The 15,929-nt window shown below is 36.0% G+C and overlaps 1 protein-coding gene across 1 annotated transcript in view; it reads left to right on the top strand.

The window, feature by feature from the left end:
• USH2A (usherin) overlaps positions 1-15,929 on the top strand; it is a 1,059,501-nt gene that overhangs the window by 65,345 nt on the left and 978,227 nt on the right. The window contains exon 3 of the mRNA XM_044674959.1: positions 3,868-4,000. Coding sequence (XP_044530894.1) covers positions 3,868-4,000 — 133 coding nt within the window. The remainder of the gene's footprint in view (positions 1-3,867; positions 4,001-15,929) is intronic.

The following is a 15,929-nucleotide window of genomic DNA, read 5'->3' as shown; positions in this document are numbered from 1 at the left end:
TGTTCCTGACTCCAGGCTCACTCCCACTAGGATTCTGAGCATGAGGATTTAGAGACAGAAAGACTTGAGTTTGAATAGTGCCTCAGGTATTTAATAGCTGGGCAAGTCACTTAATTTCTCTATTTCTCAGTTTTTTCAGCTACAAAATAAGGTTAATAATAGCACATCATTGTTGTTAAGGATCAAAGATTTAAATATGTAAAGTGCTTTGTAAAGATTATAGTGCTATCTAAATGTTGGCTATTATTTTTTTTTATTAGTTCTAGGTCTTCAAGGAAGGAAATCTCTACACTGAAATAGGGTAGGGGAGACAGAGATAGAGAAAGACAGAGACAAAGACAAGCACTGCTCACACTAATCTGCTAAACAGAAATAAGGTTAATATTTTAAGAGATTTTTGTTTTATTTTTAGTTTGGATAAACACATAGGGCAGTCTTTGGTATGGAAATTCCTTCTATCAATATAGATTGAAAATTAACTGGGAGATGAGAAGTTTAAATGGTTTTCCCAGTATTGGAAAACTAATAAGCACCAGAGGCAAGTCTTGAAACTAAGCAGTACTGGTTTTCTATTCATTATACCATACTGCTTCTCCAGAGATATTTTATACGAATCACTTAAATAGATGAATATCTAGTATTAATCATGCATTTTGTATTCTCCAGGCATTATATATATATATATATATATATATTTATATATATATATTTTTTTTTTCCTGGGGTCCATTTAGAGTTTTAAAACTCGTTCCTTAATGTCTAGTTTGCCCTTGGATTTTGAAACAGACAGTACTGCCAGCCTCTACTATCCTAGGGACATGAAAGGATAGCAGTAGAATGCCAATGAAAAAGTCCAAATCTTTAAGTCCTTCCAAGTTCATAAGCTCCTCTCCTCTGATCTCAGTTATTATTTATATTTATATTGTGTTCTTCAATCATTTCCATTGTGTCCCCATTTGGGGTTTTCTTGGCAAAGATACTGGAGTGGTTTCCCATGTCCTTCTCCAACTCATTTCACAGATGAAGAAACTGAGGCAAATAGGGTTAAGTTACTTAATGAGGATTGCATAGCTAGTATGTGAGGCCGGATTTAAAGTGAGATTTTCCTGACTCTAGGTTCAGCACTCTATCCATTGTGCCATGTTGCTGCCCCTATTTTTGCATTTTGTTATTTTAAGTGGGGGTGATTGATTGATTGACTGAATCAGTCAGTCTCCACCCTTCTTTGGGGGTTTCATTTTATTTTATAAACTATAGTAACTCAAGACTTCGAGGTCAGGAAATGCGGTTAGGAAGTCAATACATACATTTAAGTACAATGGGAAAAATTAGTGGATAAAGCGAAAAATTCATGAGTATCATTTTAGTTCTATGAAAATGCCTTTAGGTTTTTATCTAGATGAATTGGCAACATGTGTTCTAATCACATTCAACAAAAGGATAAGAAAATAATGATAATGGAGTATATACATAGATGTATATAAAAAATAAACTACAGAGTAATCTTTCCTCTCTTATTTTGGTGAATGATAATATAAGAGGTGTGGCAATTAGATGGTACTGTAGATTATGTGATAGGTTTGAAGTGAAGAACACATCCTTATGAATTCAAATCTGACCTCAGATACTAGTTATGTGACCTTGGGCAAGTAATTCAACCCTGTTTGTCTCAGTTTCCTCATCTGTAAAATGAGTTAGAGAAGAAAATAACAAGCCATTCCAGATTCTTAGCCAAGAAAACCCCAAATGGGGTCAAAACTGAAATGAAAAAATAAAAGGCAACTGAGGTGAATTGGAGAAATAGAAACAAAAATTGTTGCCAAATACCTTGGTTCAGATTTCCCCTCTGATACTGGTTGTCACATTCTTCCTTGACTCTGAGTAAGTAACTTCTATATGCCTCAGAAACTCCCTGGCCATGGCTCTGAAATCAGATTTTGAGTTCAAATCCCATCAGTGAAGCTAACTACTTTATGAGTCTTCATCTCAACTCAGGCCTCAGTTTCCCTATGTATCAAGGAAGTGTTGGTCCAAATGGCCTCTTCTGTCCCTTCCTATAATATATTTACTAAATGACAGATGGGTTGGGATCTGCAGGAGCAGAAAGAGTTCCAAACACTGATGAATTCAGAGATTCTTCTAATATTTTATAAATTAAGGTAGTGATGAAAACTATTCAGTCAAAGAAACATTTATTGGTGCAAAAATAATTAAGGGATGGCTCTACCCTCAAGAATGTTATAATTTAATTTATTAAAAGGTAATAATGTATACTTAGCATAAATTACAATATACATACTATTAATTTATAGTTTTCTAAGTCAATATGTGGCCCACAGGGATCTGTTTCTATTGCAGTCTGACACCGCCAAATTAGACTAATCCTTCCTACAGGGATAGGTTTTAAGTGATGGCTAACTCCACTCTGCATCTGTTGCCTTGCCTGGTTTTTTTACCTCCATGGAACAATACTCCCTGGTATCTTTTATTGTATGTTGTCTCCCTGTGTTAGTTTGTAAGCTCCTTGAAGGGAGAGGCTGTTGTGTTTTTTTTATGATTAATATTATCCCTGGCGCAAGGTAGGTACTTAATAAATGTTTGTTGGGTTGGACTGGGTTACTCACCCCACTTCTACACCTGAACACAATTATGATTAGTATAATTATTACCTATAATTATAAACAGCAATTTGATTTTTAAAAAAGCTAGTATTTTTATAAAGAGCTTTTGGGTTTGCAAAGCACTTTTACAGATATCAAGAGTGCCATGTTAAGAGTCTTTGAGTGAAAGAACTGCAAATTGTTATTTTCACTAAAACACTGTGAGTTAAGTATATAATATTGTCTCTGTTATAGATGAAGAAACAGGTGCAGGGAGGTATTTAGAATGTAAACGCTTTGAGAACAAAGACTGCTGCTTTTTTTTTTTTTTGTCTTGGTATTTCCAGTACAGAACACATAGTAGATGCTTAATAAATGATTGCCAGTTGATTAATTGCCTGGTTATGCTTTCTGGGCCTTTGTTTTTGACTTTTTGTTTTCATTTTTTAACATGTACAGTTAGATTGACTTAAAGTCTCCAAGGCTAATTGTTCTTTTTTAATTATATATATATATNGTCAGGAATTGAATTTTAGATGAGTTTTAAATGAAGGTACAGATGCCCAATGATGAAGGCAAAGAAAGGGAATATTCTGTGTATGAAGAACAAGAAAGAAGAGAAGAAAATGAGTAGAAAAGATGTTGCAGAGAAAGTACAGTTGCCAAGAAAGCAACCAACTATTTTTGGCAGAGGTAAAATAGAATAAATTAAAGATGTCTCTGATATTGTGAACCAATAACTAGAAAGATGGTGATGCTCTCAACAAAAATAGTAAAGGCAGGAAGAGGGATGGTTTTAGGTTTAAAGATAATTAGTTCTCTTTTGAATATGCTGAATTTGAAATTCTAAAAAGACATTTAATTATATATATATATATATATATATATATATATATATATATATATATATATATATATATATATATATTTAAGTGATGTTCTGGGACTAGAACTTGACTCTTCTGGACTCTCAGTTCAGTGTCTTTTCTATTATAAGTTGAGTATCACCTGAACCAATTTATTCTGTTTTCCTTATATTTTTTCCATCTGATATCTAACTTTCTTAAAATGCTCGGATAAATGTGAAAACAAAGGCTATTTCCTGAGGTTGCTACTGAAAATCATTGGTCTATTTACCTGAATTAGATGTTGTCAGTTTTAGAATGTTAGTGTACTGGCAATGTGAGAGACTAAATGCTAAACTAAAGTCTCTAACCTCATTATTTTAAGAAATTAAAAATGACTTATGGTGATGATTTCTTTATAGGTACATCAAACAAAAATCAGTTTCTTCATCAATGGTTTAGAAGATGACCACACGGCTTTTGATGTAAGAACTCTTCATGGTCCAGTTGCTGATCTTGCCCCTGGGGCTGTGAGAATTGGACAAAGTTCAAAAGGTAAGTTTCAAAATTTGAAGGATATTATGTTTCATTCAACATATATGCTCTTAAAAAACATATCAGTCAAATAATTATTTTTAAGACTCAGTGGGTTTGGATGCTTAGCCACATCCTGATACAAATGCTTTTGTGAAGAGAAGAACTCTTCTGCAATGTAAATAAACATCTATAATATTTTGGATTTTTACTTGTAGAGCTTTCTTAAAATGAGGTTTATCATGATTTAGCAGGTAGGAACAGGACTTATTAGTTCTATGGTGAACTGAAGTGAAAGCTTATTATTAGATCATTTTTGCATATTAAGAAGAAAATTGGATGATATTTTGCCAACTTGGTCACATTTGAGGTATTACACTATCACCCAGAAGTATCAGCTTTTCCCTTTAGTGTGACATGAAACATCACTCAAAAATGAGTGGTTGCTTTTTATAGCTATATGCTCAGTTTTTAGTGTGTGTGCCCTTAGGTTTGAGAAAACTTAGTCAAATAAGCTCCCAGTAAATAGTTAACAAACTGGTTCTTTGGAGGAAAAATTTTACACAAGACACACGTAAGTTTTATCTAAATTATTAACATTTTCTGTATCACTTTCCTAAATTTAAGCAACCAACAAAATAATAAATCAAGCTCTGATTTGTTGCTTTTGCTAATTTTTGGGATGTAAATGTTCACATTGGAAATTGGACAATTGGCCCTCCATAGTCAATTTGAAAGGGCTTTAGAACATCCTTTCTTGGATCCCATTCAGGCCTCTGCAAGAATTATCCTTCTTGACTTCAGATTGTTTGGCCCAAGTCTCCCTCCCTTTCAAACTTCTTTTGATGATTTGGGGGCTCTGGTATGGAGAATTATCCTTCCCACTCTTTTTTTGGGGGGGAGGAAGGGACCTCGACAGAGGTATTACATGGAAGGTCAACAAAACTCCCTAATGCTCCCTGAACGAAATAAAAATGTATTTGAGAAATATCTAGCAAAATAAATACAAAGAAAATACAACATGTGTAATGTTAATTTGTGATTTTCTAAGCCAAAATGTACCCAACAGTTTCATTGAGTTCGACACCACAAATCTCAACCTATCCTCTTTTATTAAAAAAACAAACAAACAAACTTTATCTTCTGTCTTAGGATTGATCCTTAGTGTTGGTTCCAAGGCAGAAGAGTGGTAAGAGCTAGGCAATTGGGGTTGAGGGACTTGATCAGGATCACAAAACTAAGAATTGTCTGAGTTCAAATTTGAACCCAGGACTTTCTGGCTCCAGGCCGAGCTCTCTCTATCCACTGAGTCACCTAGTAACCCAGATTTTTTCCTTTCTATAAGGACAGATTTTAAATGATTGCTTACTGCATTTCTACACCTAGATGACAATTATGATTACTAAAAATATAAATAGCAATTTGTTAATAAAAATAATACTTATGGCTAGCATTGATCTAGATCTTTAAGGTTTGCAAAATACTTTCACAAATATTACAGATGCCAAAGTTAAGAGTCCTTGACTGAAAGGTTTGCAAATTGCTGTCTTCACAAGTCTGTGAGTTGTTTCATAAGTATTGTCTCTATTTTAGAGACAAAGAAACTGAGGTGTAGATTGATTAGAATTCTGAAGTTGGAGTTAATATCAGAGTTGCCTTTCCCCTCAGATACTAAGGAGCTTTGTAGTCATGGACAAATAATTTAATCTTTCTGAACCTCAGTCTTCTCATCAGTAGAATAGGAATAATTACACGTATATATGAGATCTATGTAAAAAGGTCTTTAAAAAAATTAAAGTCCTATAATTATCATTGGTTTTGTTTAGGAGTCTTACTTCCAAGTCCTGTAATTTTCCATCACAACATATTATTTTATTATGAAATTAATTTCTCTGCCTACTACCCTAGATTGACCTCTGGGCTCCCTTTGTCAAGGGGCTAGATAAGCCCCTGAGAGACTCTGTGGTCTAGCCTCCTTTTTTTCTCCACCTGCTTATTAGCATTTTTCTTTTCTTCCTTTTTTACTGCCCACACTATTTAATATTCTTACCTTTCTTTGTAATCCCAGCATTTAGCAAAGTGCCTGGCACATAATAATGACTTTAAAAAATGCTTATTGATAGACAGACTTCTTTTCACATTTCTATTTCTGGCCTCTGGGCAGCTCATGAATTAGTGGAATCCTAATAACTAATACCTTTTAGGTCAGGTCCATAATGGAGAGCTTTTCTTAGCCAGACTTTACTCCACTCAGTTCCCTACATTGTTTGGAGAGTACTCCCTCTAAAATTCCCTCTTCTAGGAAAGAGGATTGTTTTTTAAGATCCTGTTTCACAATCATCAAAAAACACTATTTTGGGGCAGCTAGGTGACTCAGTGGATTGAGAGATGGAGATGGGAGGTCCTGGGTTCAAATTTGACCTCAGATACTTCCTAGCTGCATCACCCTGGGTGAGTTGCTTAGCTCCCATTGCCTAGCCCTTACAGCTCTTCTGCCTTGGATCCAATACATAATATTGATTCTAAGATGGAAAGTAAGGGTTAAAAAAAACCCAATGTTGCATATAGCCCATTTAATCAGCATATTCTGAATGAATGGATAAAAAAAACCATTTATTAAATACATAATGACCAAAGCACTATGCTAGGTACTGTGGGTACAGATAAATAAAAAAGCAAATAAAATCCCTGCTCTCAAGGAGCTAATATGAGGAGACAAAACACATAATTGAGCCAGGGAGGTGGGGTGGAATTGTAAGAGGATGGTGAGTTGGGCTATAGAGGATTAGATTGACACACCCCTTCCAGGAACAATGGCAGAGTTGATGTGATCATGGTTTCCCTTCCTTTCCCCACCCCAAGCCCATAAAGAGAGACCCTAGTGCCACAATAACAAATTAAATCATGTGAGGCTTTTCTAAATTTAGTTTCCACTAGTAGTACTTTAAAGGTTTATAGTGCACCAAAGTGCTCCCCCCTCAAACTTTTGATGGTTGGGTAATATGATTTGTCTATTCTATGCTGCTTGGGATGACTTAGTCTTAATCCTTTCAATATACTAAATGGTGAACTGGCTCTTCAATACAGGAAATATGGACTTTAATATGAGGGGTTTTTGTTGTTGTTTTTTTTCTTAAACTGAATCAAGGAAAATTTAATCTTGATTCCTTGTTGCAAAATACTTCTTTGGAAAGTTTTTATTTTTATTTTTAGACTTTTTCATTTTAAATACTGGGTCACTAATGACTATAGTAGAAAAAATATTTTAAAATACTTTTAATCTTTATTGTATCAATTTATAGGTACAGTTGTACCTACTGTATCTTTTCTCTAATTAGAGGTGGCACACGGACTGGCTCATTACTTCTGCTTAATGAGCCAGGCTCCTTGCCACCTCTCTAATCAGAAAAGAGATAGGTACAGAATGTTCCTATGGACTTATTATAAATCATTCTTTTTTTTTTTTTTATCAAAAAATTAAGTCACTGTTCTCCATACTTTTGTCCATATCCAAGATGGTTTCATTCAGGAGAGGTAATTGTGCAAGAGAGATCACTGTGAGCTGAATTAAGGGAGCTCTCATGCAATGCAGGACCGGCTGTCTTTGCCTCGATGCTTACACTGCCTCACACAGAGGTAGCTCAGATGATGGCCTATGGCCAGTTCCTCCCACCCTTCTGATCAGGATGTGTCCTCCCTTTCTATCTGGAAAGCCACTGTGCCGTGGCATGAGGTAGACCCCTCACTTCAGTTCCCAGTTTCTGGAACTGGGCTTGATTAGGGCTGGGATTTCCACATGTGCATTCTTAGACAGTTTTTAATACCTGAGAGATGCTATTATTGAAATGAGCAAGAACAAAGATTTGTTGTTGTTGTTGCTGCTGTAGTTTTCATACAGCCTTCTCTGACAATTAAACTCCGCCCCCCCCAAAAGAAGACAATTTATATTTCATTGCAACTTCATGCAACCATTGTTAGGTGAATTCAGCTTTGTTTTGTTAATCTTCGCTATATTTGTGTAGAAAATTTTATATGAGTATATGTGTGTGTGTATGCACACATATATGCCTACATACAAATATACAAAATAGATATTATATAAGGTTATTTGGGAGGGAAGGCACTGTCAGCTGGAGAAGAAGGGAAAGGGTATGGAGATTAGGAAAGGCTGCAATTTAGAAGATGATGCTTAATCTGGACCTTGCAGGAATCGAGAGATTTTGAGATGTGGACTTGAGCTTGGAGTACAAAATCATGGAGAAATCGAATGGAATTCTGTGTTTCTTATGAAACAGTAAGAAGGCCAGTTTTACTGAGTTATAGTGTATACAAAGAAGTAGAATAGATGAGAAGGCTGGAAAAGTAGAATGGAATCATATTGGAAGGACTTTAAATGTATAACAGAGGTCAATAGGACATCATTGAAGTTTGAGGAGGGAGTAATATGGTAAGAGCTGAACTTTATAAAAAAACATGGTCACCAGAGGAGAGTGGGAAGAAATTTGAGGTAGGGAGAAAAATTAAAAGGGTTTTTCAATAGCCCATGACAAAGGTGATAAATTTCTGAACATGGGCGGTAGCTTTGTGAAGGACAGAAATGGGATAAACAAGAGTTGTAGAGGTAGAAAGGACAAAATTTGATAGTTGATTGGAGATCAAATCTATATATCTAGCCCCAGTTTCTTTTGAGATCTACTTCAACATCACTGTGTCCTAGACATTTCCACTTGAATGTCTCATAGGCATCTCAAATGAGATTTCTAAAACAACTCATCTTCCCACAAAGATATTTTTTTCTTCAAACTCATTTTTTTTTTTCTGTTGAGAATACCATGATTATTTCACTTGCCCAAGATGATCACCTTAAGGTCATCTTTGATTCTTTATTCACTTTTCCTTTTTCTTATCTGATCTTTTTGTCTTCTTTTCAATTTATGTCTATCGTAGCTCTTGTGTCTGACTCTGTTCCTAGACTCTTACAGCCATCACCTGAGTTCAGCCCCAGAAGAGTAGCACCTCTGGTATAAGGACTTGCTGAGCTTATTTTAGAGTTGCAATCCACTTTTGGTAACTACCAAAAGTGGATTGCAACTTTCACTTAACACTCACTTGTGGTTCCAAGAAGCAAATGTAGTAGCCATACACAAGTAAAACTGTCTCAGAAGACAGGCTAAACTAGGTTGAGGATAAGCTAAAGATCTCAAACCTGTTGCTGAGTAAGGGGGATGTTTACACCCAAGCATGTGAAGACATCTTTGTGCAATAGTTGGATGAGAACAATTTCTTCCAACAGCCATGAAGGCAGCTGAAGCAGGAGCTGTGGAACATTTAGAGCTTGGTCAGGCATTGAAGATGCCAAAGACATCCACTGAATTCTGGGCCATAGCCAGTCATCTTGACTTTTTTCTTATCACTGAACTCTGATGGCTCTGAAAGACAGAGTGAGGCTGATGACTTTGTGCAATTCTCTCACAAATCCAGTTCTCATACAAGTCAAGAGATTACCCTGTGAAAAGTCCTCTTTCAAAATGAGGAACAACTGCCTTTCACGTGAAAGTGTAATAGCCTCTTAATTATTCCACCTGTTTTTAGGCTCTTTTCTTTAATCTACCAAGTCTGCACAGTTACCAAAATAAGCTTCCTAAAGCATAGGTATAATCATGTTACTTCCCTTCTCAAGGGCCTTGAGTGGCTTCCTAAGGTTGAGAACTGATCAGGTCATCTCCATTCAATAAATTCCTGATTCCCTATTGCTTCCAAGATCAAATACAAAATCTTCTGTTTTGGCGTTAAAAACTCTATAAACTAGTCTTTCCACTTCTCACCTTTCTAGTTTTTTTTTACACTTCACTGTCTCTCCAATACTCTTTGATCTGATGACACTGATCGGTCTTTTTGCTGTTCCATGAACACAATGCTATCTCTTGAATCTAAGCATTTTTTTCCAATCTTGGAATGCATTTGCTCCTCATCTCTGCTTTCCCTGGCTTCCTTTAAGTCCCAATTTAAATCCCATCTCTTATAAGCAGCCTTTCTTATCTTTTCTTAATTCTAGTTCCTTACCTGTCTTATTTTTTAATCTGTATGTAGCTTATTAGTACATATTTGTTAATTTGTTGTCTCCCTTTTAGATGGAAAACTCCTGAAAGCCAGGGACTGTTTTTTACTTTTCTTTGTATCCCTAAAGTTTAATTAGCATAGTGCTTCATAGTAAGTGCTCAGTAAATGATTATTAACTAACTCTAGTATAAAATACAACTTGTTGACTTAGCAAATATACCAGAATGGTTCGCCATTTCCTTCTCCAGCTCATTTTACAAATGAGGAAATAGAGGCAAATCGGGATAAGGGACTTGCCTGGAGTCATACAGCTAGTAAGTATCTCTGAGGCTCCATTTGAACTCTGGTCTTTCTGCTACCAGGTTTGGTTCTCTATCCACTGCACCACCTAGCTGCCTGAGAAGGTATTAGGCATGTTTAGAGGATGATGAGTTGTCTATTTTGGTCTGGAATATTGCAGGTCACACAGCAGGAATTAAAATTTTTTATGGAAAATTGATTATGGACAAATCATAGAATGCACTGTCAGGCTAAGGAGTTTGGAATTCATTTAAAATGCAATGGAGATCTACTTCAAGTTGGAAGTAATATGATCAGAACTTTACTAAGATTAATCTGGTGCCTCTATGTATGACTAATTGAAGAAGGAAGAGAATGGAAGCAGATAGGGAAGTTAAGAAGCTAATTAATACTCCAGGTAGAGTCACAAAATTTTGAATTGGAAAGAACCTCAGCAACTATTTTACTCCAACCCATACTCGAGAGGAGTCCTCAAGGCAACATAGCCAGTAAATGTTTATGCAGCTTCTGTTTTAGGACCTTTAGTTTGGTCCAATATATTATGTCTTCAGGTGGCTCATTCCAGTTTTGGAAAACTTCAATTTTTAGGGGGTAGAGTTCATGTTTTTGGCCATCATGACAAAACTGACAAAACTGCCACATTCGATCCTCGATCTGCCCCTCTCAGACAAGCACAATTAGTCTAATCCTTTTCCCATTTCACATCCCTTCAACTGCTCAAATATGGCTATCATATCCTGCCTCAGAGTGAGAAAAGAAAGTCATGATTTTGACTTTGAAAGGTTACAAAGAAGGGAATTTTTAGTTTAAGGCATCCAGAGGGAGATAACAAGCAGGCAGTTGGAACTCTTTGGGAGGAAGTGGGAGAGGATAGGGCTAGAAATAAATTTAGAAGTATTTTTCATAGAATTAATAGTAGAAGCTATAGGAATGAATGGAATCATATAGGGAAAGAGCATAGAGGTAAGAAGAAGGCTTAGCATAGAACTTTGGGAAACATTTTAATTGAAACGATAGGAGACTATAAGGGTTGTGGTGGTGGTGTTGGTATGAGGAGGGAATGGAGGAGAAGAATAGCAACTAGAGAAGGAAACAGCCTAAATATATTCAGAGAGAAAGGAAGTACTTGGTCTTTGCTTACAACCTTGTGGAGGGGAACCCACTATTCTTCCAGGTAGTCCACTCTACTTTTGGATTGCTCTAACTACCAAGAAGTTTTCCTTTAAGTCAAAATCTGCCTTTTTGGAATTTCTATCCATTGTTTTAAATTCTGCCTTCTGAAGCCAAGAAGGACATCAATTAGTTAGTCAATGAATATTAAACCCTTGCTATGAGCAAAATGCTTTGTTCCATTTGATATTTTGTTTATTCAAAACATTTTGTGGGAATCCTAATCTTTTTTCTACTTCTATAAGACAGCTTTTGAAAGACAGCTTTTATCATTCCTTTAAAGACTTGTCTTCTTTATTCTAAAATTCTCAAGCTCCTTTGACCAGTCCTCATCTGTTATGATCACAAGACCTTTTAGAGTTCTAGTTGTCATCAGTTTTGTTGTTCAATTATTTCAGTGATTTCTGACTCTTTGTGACTCCATTTGGGGATTTCTTTGTAAATATACTGCAGTGGTTTGCTTATTCCTTCTCCAGTTCATTTTAAGATGAAGAAACAGAGGCAAACAAGGTAAAGTGACTTGCCCAGGGTATCTGAGTATCTGAGGCAAGATTTGAACTCATCTTCCTGACACCAGGCTTCTCACTCTACTGCATCCTTCTTAAAATGTGGAGTGCTTTGGTAGCAAAGGTCAGAAAGATTTTAAGAAGGAAGGAGGGCTTACTGAAGTCAGATATTACAAATAGATTAAGGCAGAAGAGAACTAAGAAAGGGTCAGGGAGGGAAAAAGACTGAGAAATCCTGTTGGCTTTTAAATTAGCAATTTCAATAGAGTAGCTGTGGAAGAATTCATATTGCAAGGGTAAAGGTACCCCATGGGGCACCTGGAAAGAACACTTGATTTTGCCACTTACTACTTGTACAATCTTGGCCAATTCACTCAACCTCTCTTGAGCCCCAGTTTCCTCATTTGTAAAATGTAGTGTTTGGACTAGATAACTTTTAAAGCCCTCTGTAGCTTTCCGTTATGATTCTCTTATCAGTAAATAGAGGTCAAGATTATGAACCATGCTGAGAAATTTTTAGCTGAAAGAAAGGAAAGAGATAGGTAGAAATATCTACATATGTGTGTCTAGAGTCTATATGGTACCTTAATGGAGTAGCTGGGTTGAGAAACTGTTTTTTAGCTTAGGGAGATTTAGACATGTTCATAGAGAAATGAGATTGTAGGGCAAAAGATTGAAGAAGCCAAAAAGAAGAGAGTTAGTTCATAAAGTAAAGACGTGAGAAATTAGAAGAGGATAGAATATAGAATCAAAGTTATTATAGATGAATTAACCCTCAAACACATCTCTTCTTCCCTTTTTTCTTTCCTTTGTGAAAGAGTCCTCCTTTAAACTCTAGCCTGTTTCATTTCCTGAAACTTCCATTGGCAACTCTCTCCTTTCATTTTTGATACAGTGTAGAGGACACTTGATTATCTTTTATTGTTTTAATTTGTCTATGAATATAAATCTTACCTCCCCCAACTAGCTTGTTATTCTGTTGAGAATAGGGACATACTTTCCCCCTCTCAGCTTACCTTGATTGAGAATTGACTGGGCTGAATTTAGTTGACATATTGAGAAATGATTGAAAAAAAAATGGTGTTCATAAAAGTCAAGTGTAGGGATGTTATTGCTCTTTCATATTTTGGGTCAGAATAATTCTTTATAGGGTGTCAGTAGACCACAGTAAATGCAGATACCTTCCCACAATTTTGAGGAACTGATGGATAGTTAGTAAAATGACTTAACAATTGTCTTGGTTTTAGGAACAAAATCTTTAATCTTCTCTAAACACTTATTTTAAAATCCTACATTAATCCTACATGATTTTAAAATACTACATAAATTTTGTCCTTTAACCAAGTAAATGTTCCCAGTTCATTCTTCATATGGCTTATCATACCACTCAGTTTATCTACTTTCTATGAAATAATGATTCTTTTCCAAATCAGTTTTCATTCTGATTAATATCTTAGGTTGTTTAATCAGAGTTTTCCCATTGAGCAATGGTGTGGCATCTGGTTACAATGTTGTTCTACTTCCCTCAGTTCATTGCTTAGTCTGGGGATGGTCAGTAATGATTTTCTGCTGATATGAGTCATGTCTGTTCATTACTTGGTTTATATCATTTAGGGCTATCTTTGCCATAGGCACATTTTTCAAGAAAGTATCTCCTTAGAATATTTGTCCCAATGAACACTTGTTGATTCAAATTAAAATTGGCAGCCAGGATAAGGTTGAGTAAAGTCCGTCTTTATGTCCATGTCCTTGGAGGTTTTTTATAGCTCACTTACAAAAATAAAATTCTTGGCTGTTTAAGTAGATGATTCACAGTTTATCAAGGACTTTAGAGGAATCTCTCTGGCCTGATTTGTTAAATTTTAAGATATGGAGTTCAATGATATTATAGTGTAGTTAAAAGAACACTAGAGTGATAATTGGTAGACCTAGAAGGTCTGGTTTTGCCAGCTACTAGCTGTGTGACTTTGTTCAGGTGACTTTGGCTTTCTAAATCATAATTTCCTGACCTTAACTGAAAAATGAGGGACTTGGATTAGATGACCTCTGAGGTCCTTTCTAGTTCTAATAATCTATGATTTAGGTAAATTTCTACTTTTGTTGGGAATGGATTCTAGCATTTTCATTTATAACAGTTTCTATTTTATGATCAATAAAGGTAAGGTCTGGGTGCTAATCCCTCTACTAGATGTTTTTAAGTGACTCCATTAAAAATTTAAAGTCATGGATCATAGGTGGTATACTTTAGCATTGACACAGGCTTTTACAAAATAACTCTTCTTGTCATTTTTGCTTTACTCTGTTTCATATTTTGATTATTCAAAACATCAACAATCATATATTATAATCCAGGTTTCCTTTGCTCTTACTGGTAATAATAACCTTCTTTAAAATAGTTTTTGTAGTTTGAACAATGACCTTGGGAAATAAGTAGTGTAATTACTAGTGTCTCCATTTTGGAGATGAGGAAACTGAGGGTTAAAATCTAGTAACTGACAAAATAACAGAGCTTTTAAAGGATCTTCCTGCCTCTGGCTCTAAGGTTCTATTCACTATTGTCTCCAACTCTATAATGCAATTTCTTTTAAGGGCAGAGTATCTTCATTAAAGGAATTACAAATGGATCTTTCAGATGTTCATATTGGTAGCTTTGACTTTGAAATGTTCATTTTTTTCTGACTTAAATATGTTTTGGGGAAGGTCTAGAGCCATGAACTTTCTCATTGCACTTTGATGATTTGTTTTAGGGTCCTTTGGTCTTTTGTTTTGAGATTCTAGGCTGAAAAATAAAATCTTGGTAAACCAAAGACTATTCACTTTTTGCCATCAAAACAGGATTTGCTTTATTTCTCTCCCTTCATTAGAACCCTATAACCACTGAATGGGAAGACCCTGTGAGTGCTGACATAGATATGCCTAAGGGAAAACAGAATTTTTTTTATCTACTCCAGTGCCTAGGATAGTGTTGAGTAAAGTTTATGTTGTATATAAATGCTGAACACTTAATGAATGACACACGAATAGAGAAGGGATCAAAAGGACTATCAATGATATAGTTATCACTGTCCTTGTGGTAGTCATCTCTGCTCTGTCCTTCATTGTACTTTGTATCTAAATACTTCAGGCAGCTTACCATAGTCTGCAATGCCAAAGTTCCTCATCAGTATATAAAACATAGAACAAAAACATAGATTTATATTCAGGATAAACCATCAAGGAATGTGAAGTCCCAGAGCCCAACTGCTTTCCCACAACAAAGTCTCACATGCCTCTCTTATTCTTTCTCTTACCAACACACAAAGCTCTTAAACTGCAGTAGGACAGGCCAGCCTAAACACTAGCACACAAAGGTTATCTTTTTTTCTGCTTTTACATGCTGCTTATAGGCAACCTCAGGGTGGGAGAGAGATTGGTGCCCTTATTTGGGCTGCTAGAGGCTGTTGCCTTCTTTTCTTCCATTTTTCAGCTTCTTCAATTCCCTGATTATGACCTTAATCCAATTCTCTCTGTGTGTCTCTTCTCTTTGCCTCTCTGTGTCTCTTTTTGTCTCTCTCTGTGTGTCTCTCTCTGTCTCTCTGTGTTTCTAGCTCCTCTCCCTCTGTTTATGTTTCTATCTCTGCCTCTGTCTTTATTCTTCTCTTTCTCTCCCTCTCCCCTCCCTTCTTTTCTTTCTCTTTCCCCTCTATCTTTGCTCTTTCCTCCTTACTTTCTCTTCTCTTCTTTCCCATTTCCTTCCCACTTCCCATTATCTCTCACTTTCTCCTCTCCCTCTCTCCATTTCTCCGTTCTTTTCTCCTCTCCTCTCCTCTCCTCTCCTCTCCTCTCCTCTCCTCTCCTCTCCTCTCCTCTCCTCTCCTCTCCTCTTCTCTCCCCTCCTCTCTTCCTCTCTCTCTCCCTCTCCCTCTCCCTCTCTC

Source organism: Gracilinanus agilis, chromosome 4 (assembly GCF_016433145.1).
Source record: "Gracilinanus agilis isolate LMUSP501 chromosome 4, AgileGrace, whole genome shotgun sequence".
In the NCBI taxonomy this organism is placed as follows: Eukaryota; Metazoa; Chordata; class Mammalia; order Didelphimorphia; family Didelphidae; genus Gracilinanus; species Gracilinanus agilis.
This window is presented reverse-complemented; position numbering and strand designations above follow the sequence as displayed.